Source organism: Apium graveolens, chromosome 10 (genome assembly GCF_009905375.1).
Source record: "Apium graveolens cultivar Ventura chromosome 10, ASM990537v1, whole genome shotgun sequence".
In the NCBI taxonomy this organism is placed as follows: domain Eukaryota; kingdom Viridiplantae; phylum Streptophyta; class Magnoliopsida; order Apiales; family Apiaceae; genus Apium; species Apium graveolens.
The window spans coordinates 130,378,503-130,386,590 of NC_133656.1; the positions used below are offsets into that span (position 1 = coordinate 130,378,503).

Sequence of the window (8,088 nt, forward strand, 5' to 3'; positions counted from 1 at the left end):
TGTTCGAGAGAGAGAAAAAAGACGGGGAAGATGATGTATAATCTTTATGATCATATACTTTCTCTATATTTTAGTCTATTTTGCATGTAATTGGATTGTTATTTAATTAGTTTTCATGTTTTATTATAGGAAAAAATGGAATTCTTATTATAGAAGGATTGTGGCTGAAATTGTAAAATTTGAAGTAAGTTCTAGAAAAATTTGGATTTTCAGAATAGCTTGCGCGGTGTTAACTGTTTTGGCTTTAATCAGAGCTCCTGATATCGAAATGAAGCGATTCAAGCGCCGTTGAAAATCTTACGAGAAGACCTTTAATTCAAGTAAATTCAAGAAAAACATTAGACACATAGGTGACTAGGGGGAGTACAGTTACACACAAAAATAGAGAGAAGCAACCGGGACTACTTTTAACTATTTATTTGTTAATATCAATACATTGTTTAATATTTTAAGATCAAGTAAGTTTATGTTCTATTGTTTTGTTTTGTAGGAGTTTAACGTTGTATGTGTAAACTTGGTTCATCTTCACTTTTTCTACTTGATTTGGAGATTGAGAAAACTGCAAGAAGGAATAGAAAGAAAGCTAAGGAATCTAGGAATCAGTCATCCATAATGGCTGAAAATGTGAATAATCCTTCACATCCTAATATTGGAAGGCAGCGGGTTATAAGGAGTATATCATGCCTTCATTCAATGACATTCACTCTAGTATTGCAAGGCCAGCTATTGCAGCAAATAACTTTTATATTGATTCAGCAACAATGCAGGCTATTAGGGACAACAGGTTCAATGAACTTTCAACGGAAGATCCTAATGCTCACTTGAAAATTTTTCTTGAGATTGTTGAAAATTTCAAGGTGAATGGTTTTTCTGAAGAAGCCATCAGATTGAGGTTATTTAGTTGTTCTTTGGATGGGAGAGCACGAGAGTGGATTGATTTTTTGTCAAATAATTCTATTACTACATGGAATCAACTTGTTGAGAAATTTCTAAACAAGTACCTTTTCTCCAGCAAAGACTGAAAGATTGATCAAGGAAATTCAGAATTTTTAGCAGTTTGATATGGAGTCTCTTATGAAGTTTATGAGAGGTTTAAAGACCTTTTACAAAGTGTCCACATCATCGACTATCTGATCAATGAAATATTTGTACATTCTATAATGGTTTGACCATTCAGTGCACTACTCAAGTTGATGGATCAGCTAGAGGTTCATTGATCAACCAATATCCTGAAGATGCTTTTGAGATTTTGGAGGAAATTATTTCAAATAATTACAGAGCTTATGATAACACGAGTTCAAGGAAAGTAGCAGTTGTGCATGAAGTTGATCCTTTGACATCTTTCTTAGCTCAGATGGTTTCTCAGTTTGAGGCTTTGAATAAAAAGTTTGAATCTTTATCAGTTGATAGAAACCAAACAGTTCATCCGGCTCATCAAATTTAGAATATACCTATTTTTTGTGATATGTGTGGGGAAGGACATCCAACTCAGCAATTTCCATTGATTTATCATGATGCAGCACAGTTTAGTTCAGTGAATTTTGTGGCAAATTCTAAAAATCAGCAAAAATATCCATATTCTAATACCTGCAATCATGGTTGGAAAAATCATCCAAATTATTCATGGAATAACAATTCTAGACCAAACATGCCATACAAGCCTAATGCACTACCGGGGTTTCAACGGAATCAAAGGTCACATGAGATGGAGAAGAAGCCCATAACTGAAGATCTTTTTCTTCAATACATGCAGAAAATTGATGCTTTGAGTCAGAGTCAAAGTGCATCCATGAGACCTTTGGAGATGTAATTGGGTCAATTGGCTAGTGCAATCAACAACCGTCTGCAATGTTCACTACCTACTAACACAGAGCCAAATCCTAAAAATGATAAAAGGGAGCATTGCAAGGCAATCACTTTGAGAGAAAATAAGAAGAAAGTTGATGACGGGATAACTAAAGAAACTCAATTTAATGAAGATCCTAAGGAGGTGAATGAAAAATATAATATAATCTCAAATTCTCATATCGTTGCATCCTCACCAAAGAAGTCATTGTATCCTCTTCCTCCATTCCCTCAACATTTACAAAAGCAAAATCAAGACAAGCAATTTCAGAAATTTCTGGATGTTTTTCAAAAATTGTCAATTAACATCCTTTTTGCTGAAGCATTGGAATACATGCCAAGTTTTGTCAAGTTCATGAAGGACATTCTGTCATGAAAAAGAAGATTGGAGGAATTTGAAACTGTGGCTTTAACCACGGAGTGTAATTCAATTATACAGAAAAAGCTCCCTCCAAACCTTAAAGATCCGGGAAGTTTCACTATCCGGTGTACTATTGAAACGCAATACTTTGGAAAAATATTATGTGATTTGGGGGCTAGTGTGAATTTGATGCCACTTTCAATTTTTACAAAGTTGGGAGTTGGTGAAGTGAAGCCTACATCGGTGAGACTGCAATTGGAAGATATGTATTTTGCATATCCAAGAGGTATTATTGAAGATGTTCTTGTAAACACTACAAGAAAAATGTCAATAGATATCACACATTAATCATGGGTGGTAGGTGCCACTGATGTTAAAAGATTTAATGACATCACCCCATTTTTTTCTGATGCGTTTGTTCTTTGAAGACATCGGTTATTATTAAACTGATGTCTAAACTTCACCTAAAAAAACTTTTCGCGCCTACCTTATTTTTTCCTCCTTAGTCAAAATTCGCCAAAATCTGTTCCAAAATTTCCCCCCTTAACCAATTTTTTGTTCCCCCTTCCTCACCATCTCTCTTCATCTTTCTTTACACAATTAAAAAATAAAAACAGCCTCTCTCTCTCTCGAACCCCTTCATTATCTCTCGAACCCCTCTCTCCCCGCTCACCATCTCTTTGAACTCCGTTCACCGTCTCACTATCTCACCATCTCTACTCCGCTTACATTTCTCTCAACTCAACTAATCTCATACTTTGTTAATTATCTATGTTAAGTTCTGTACTCCGGTAAGTTATCTTTGCACTCAAATTGAAATGGTCTTCTCGGAAGACCAGTTTTATAAATTGAGGGTTTTTGAAATCAAAACCCTAATTTTATAAATTGGGTTTTTCTAAATCGAAACCCTAATTGTTTTATTAATTCAATGTCTTTTGAAGTTACTAATACTTTTTAATTTGTTGTACACAGGACGTAGTTTGAGTAAAAGTTTTGAAGATTTAGGTAATTTGGGTGTTTTGTTTGTAAATTTGTAATTTTGTTTGATTTTTCTTTTTTGATTTTTGTAAATGAAGTTTTCATTTGTGTGCATGGAGGATATGGAGGTAATTATACTTACATTGATGATGGGTTTCTTGTTAGCTGTCTTTATTGCGATTCCCTAGGTGTTTAAATCTGGTAAGTAGTTTGGTTTTTATTTGAATCTGGTTATATGGTTGTGGAAAGTGGGTAAATGTAAATTTATGGATTTGTTTGTTTTTAAGGTTGTAGATGAGAGGAAAGCTATTCAGTCGAATAATTTTGTCCAGGTACTTGAGTTACTTGCGAGTTACTAAATTTTGTTAAAGGGTTTTGTTGAATATGAATATGTTGTTTGTTTATATAAGTACTGCTTCATATGATTATCATTTTGTGTAGTCTGTGTCTGACTAGTAGTGCTGGTAAAGTATACTAAAGTCTAAAGTAGAATTCTAAATTGTATTCTTGCATTTTGTTATATCTTCATTCTACAAGATTCCAACAGCATTTTTGTTAGAAGATTGGTGTTATACATTTGACCCTGAGTGATAATCATGGTTACTTTACTTTAAAGGCACTGATCTACCAGATAACATGTAGATAGTTGACTATCACACACAACAACATTTTTTAACCGGTTTAATGGTAATTTTTAGAGGGATGTTGTTTATTAGGTGTCTTATTTTTGTCTCCTGAAAATAAGTGAAGATGAATGAGTTGATGTTTGATTGCATTTGACAATGTGGACAGTTGTTGATTGATCAGTTTTTTGTTATAATAAAATCATTGGACGGCAATGTAGTTTCTTTGATTGCAGAATTTTAATTGGATTCATGCCCTGCCTCTTTTTGCAGAAAGAATCCAGATTTGTTTGGTGATCTTTCCAAGGGGCAGAGCCCAAAGGTTAGTATATACATGCCGCCCAAAATATCTTAGTTTGATTACTACCTCGTAACAAAGTTTTTTATGGTTACTAAACCATGTCGTGATCCTAATTGTGTATTTTGTATCTACCGTCCTGCAGTTTTTGGTGTTTGCCTGCTCAAACACTCGTGTTTGCTCATCTCATATCCTCAATTTTCAGCCAGAAGAAGCCTTTATAGTCTGAAACATTGCGAACATCTAGTATATGTACTAAACACATGTTTGAAAAATTCAGTATGCTATAGTTAAGTAGCTGGAGGGGAAATCAAAGTGATGAAACTTAACTCTCTGCCTGAGATAAGGCCAGTGAATAATAGGTTGGCTAAAGCTCAAACCTGTGATTATTATAATGCAGGACCAGTTTTAGCTTCTGGCCATGGATAATTTAAGATGTGGTCTTATTTTATAATATTTGGAGTCAGTTGACCCTATATATGGCTAATGATGTAATATTATGTTCAATATTAAAAAAGTTTTCTTCTGGAAATTTTTGAAGGCTTCCAAAAATATATGGTCAAGTTTATTTCACAACTTGATCACTAATATGCATAAACTTCTAGGATCTTGTTCTGTTAGCTGGTAGTTGTGAACTATGTAACCTGTATAGTTGTACCTTCGTCAGAAAGGGACATAATTTTTTTTTTGTATATTAGATTAATAGATTTTAAGTCAACTTGATTAATGACTTAATTTGATTGGTTATTTGATCTAACATGTTTTGTAAAAAAATAATGCATGGACATCAGTTTTTTTGCCAGAAACGATGTCTAAGCCAGTAAAAACATTGGTTTATGGCCGATGTCTAGAATAGACATGACCGACATCAACATCGGTTGCTAAACAACATAGACATCGGCTAAAAACTGATGTCTATTAACATTTTTGTTGTAGTGAAAAGTGGATAAATTCATCTTTTCCGCTGATTTCATTGTGGTTGATATGGAAGAAGATTCAAAAATTCCTTTACTTCTTGGTAGACCATTTTTAGCAACGGGAAGAACTCTTATTGATATTCAGAAAGGAGAGTTAACTATATGAGTGCATGATGAATAGGTGACATTTAATGTTTTTTTTGCCATGAAGTTTTCTAATAATAAGGAGAGTTGTTTTACTTTGAATGCTATTACAGGTGATGACGATGTGCATATGTTGTCACATCATAATATGGATTCTTTAGAGTTGTTGTTACAAGAAACAAGTGATGAAAGTAGTGAAGAGATTGATGAATGTATTAAGGAACTTGATGCATTTCCTATATATAGAAGACCTTTTCAGAAGTTTGAGTTATTTGAGACGCCCAAGAAGTCTAAGGTACCTAAGCCTTCTATTGAAGACCCTCTTGAATTAGAGCTTAAACAACTAGCAGCACATCTCAAGTATGCATTTCTTGGAGAAAACTCTACTTTTCCGGTGATTATATCTTCCACTCTTTCAAATGAACAAGAAGATAAGTTGCTTCGAGTCTTGAAGAAATATAAAAAAAGTTATTACGGGGAAGATTGCTGATATTTGAGGTATAAGTCCTTCATTTTGTATGCACAAGATCTCAATGGAGGATGATCATAAGCCAACTATTGAGCATAAAAGGAGGTTGAATCCTATTATGAAAGAAGTGGTGAAGAAGGAGATCATCAAGTGGCTAGATGCAGGAATCATATACCCTATCTCAAACAGTTCATGGGTTAGTCTGGTTCAGTATGTGCCTAAAAATGGTAGAATCACAGTTGTGGATAATGAAAAGAATTAGCTTATTCCTACCAGAACACTCACAGGATGGAGGGTGTTCATGGATGACAAAAAATTAAACAAAGCCATAAGGAAATATCATTTTCCTTTACCATTCATTGATCAGATGCTGGACGGATTGGCAGGTACGGGGTTCTATTATTTCTTGGATGGGTATTCTGGATTACATCAAATTGCTATAGCATCGGAAGATCAAGAGAAGACTACTTTTACATGCCATTTTGGCACTTTTGCTTTCAGAAGGGTGTCATTTGGCTTGTGTAATACACCTTTTACTTTTCAGAGATGTATGATGGCTATATTTTCAGACATGGTAGATCAAGGAATAGAGGTTTTCATGGATGATTTTTCTATACTTGGTGATTCTTTTGATTCAAGCTTGATGAATTTGGCCCGCGTGTTGCAAATATGTGAAGAAACTAACTTGGTGCTCAATTGGGAGAAATGTCATTTTATGGTTTAAGAAGGAATTGTGCTTGGTAATAAAGTGTCAATGAAAGTCCTAGAGGTGGATATAGCTAATTTGGAGACTATTGAGAAGCTTCCTCTACCGAGTCCTGTTAAAGGAGTCAGAAGTTTTCTTGGCTATGCCGGCTTCTATAAGCGTTTCATCAAGGACTACTCAAAATTTTTGAAGCCTTTCTACAATTTACTTGAAAAATATACAAAATTTGTCTATGATGATTCTTGTCTTGTAGCATACGAGGAGTTGAAAAAGAAATTGGTTTCTGCACTAATTATTATTTCCCGTGATTGGAGTCTACCTTTTACCTTTTGAGTTGATGTGTGATGCTAGTGATTTAGCAGTTAGAGCGGTATTGGGACACCGAAATAACAAAATCTTTCATTCTATATATTGTGCAAGTAAGACTCATTCTGGAGCTCAACTTAATTACACAACTACTGAAAAAGAATTCATTGCGGTTGTGTATGCTTTTGAGAAATCCAGGTCTTATCTTGTGGGTACCAAGGTGATTTTCTATACTGATCATTATTCTATCAAGTATTTGATCGAGAAAAAGGATGCAAAGCCTCGCTTGATTCGATGGTTCTGCTTTTGTAAGAATTTGACTTGGAAATCAAAGACAAGAAGGGTTCCGAAAATCAAGTTGCTGATCACCTATCTAGGTTGGAGAACCATGAGAATTCTGATAGTTCTCAAATGATTAATGATTCATTCTCCGATGAAAAACTTATGGATATCAACACCAAGGGTTTGCCTTGGTTTGCTGATTTTGTTAACTATTTGGTAAGCAATATCATTCTTGTTGAATTTACTTATCAACAAAAAAAAGTTTTTGCACCATGTTAAAGCTTTTCTATGGGATGAGCCATTTATATTCAAGCTTTTTCCAGATAATGTTCTTAGACGGTGTATTCTAGACGATGAGATAGAAAGTTTCTTGAATCATTGTCATAATTCTCCTTATGATGGTCACCTTCAAGGTGATAGTACTGCAAGAAAGGTCTTACAATCAGGTTTTTACTAGTCTTCTCTCTTCAAAGATGCTCACGAATTTGTGAAAAGATGTGATCGATGCTGATGTACTGATAATATATCCAGAAGGAATGAAATGCCTTTAAATTAAATTTTAGAGGTGGAATTGTTTGATGTATGGGGTATTGAATCTAGAGGACCCTTTATGATGGCATTTCAAAATCAATACATATTGTTGCTTGTCGATTATATTTCTAAGTGGGCTGAGGATATAACCACCCTAACCAATGATGCGTCTGTTGTGCTTGAATTCTTGAAGAAGAATATTTCCACTCAGTTTGGGATACCAAAAGCTATTACTAGTGACGAGGGGACAAATTTTTGTAACAAGCAAATTTCAACATTATTGTTGAAGTATGGGGTTCATCACAAGGTAGCATGTGCTTATCATCTTCAAACCAACGGCCAAGCCGAAGTATCTAATAGAAAAATCAAGTAAATTTTGGAGAAGACGCTAAATTCCACAAGAAAGGATTGGTCGAAGAAGCGAGATAATAGTCTTTAGGCCTACAGGACTGCATACAAGACACCCTTGTGATTATCACCTTATCAGTTAGTTTATGAAAAATATTGTCATTTTCCCGTGGAATTGGAGCACAAAGCTTTTTGGGCAATCAAGAAGCTAAATTTTGATTTTTCTACAGCTGGAGAAATGCGACTTCTTCAAATAAATGAGCTTGATGAATTTTGATTG

The 8,088-nt window shown here is 34.5% G+C and overlaps 1 protein-coding gene across 1 annotated transcript; it reads left to right on the forward strand.

Moving 5' to 3' along the window:
- The first annotated feature begins 6,389 nt into the window (after positions 1-6,389).
- LOC141690997 (uncharacterized) lies at positions 6,390-7,833 on the forward strand. The gene is made up of 4 exons (XM_074495748.1): positions 6,390-6,645; positions 6,961-7,145; positions 7,243-7,375; positions 7,493-7,833. Exons 1-4 carry the CDS (start codon positions 6,390-6,392, stop codon positions 7,831-7,833), a joined length of 915 nt encoding a protein of 304 aa, XP_074351849.1.
- The last annotated feature ends 255 nt before the right edge of the window (positions 7,834-8,088 follow it).

Coding starts and splice junctions, on each gene's coding strand:
- LOC141690997 (XM_074495748.1), top strand. CDS start 6,390: ATGAAAGTCCTAGAGGTGGATATAGCTAATTTGGAGACTATTGAGAAG. Junction 6,646..6,960: donor TGCACTAATTATTATTTCCC/GTGATTGGAGTC, acceptor TGCTTTTGTAAG/AATTTGACTTGGAAATCAAA. Junction 7,146..7,242: donor CTGATTTTGTTAACTATTTG/GTAAGCAATATC, acceptor TTTATATTCAAG/CTTTTTCCAGATAATGTTCT.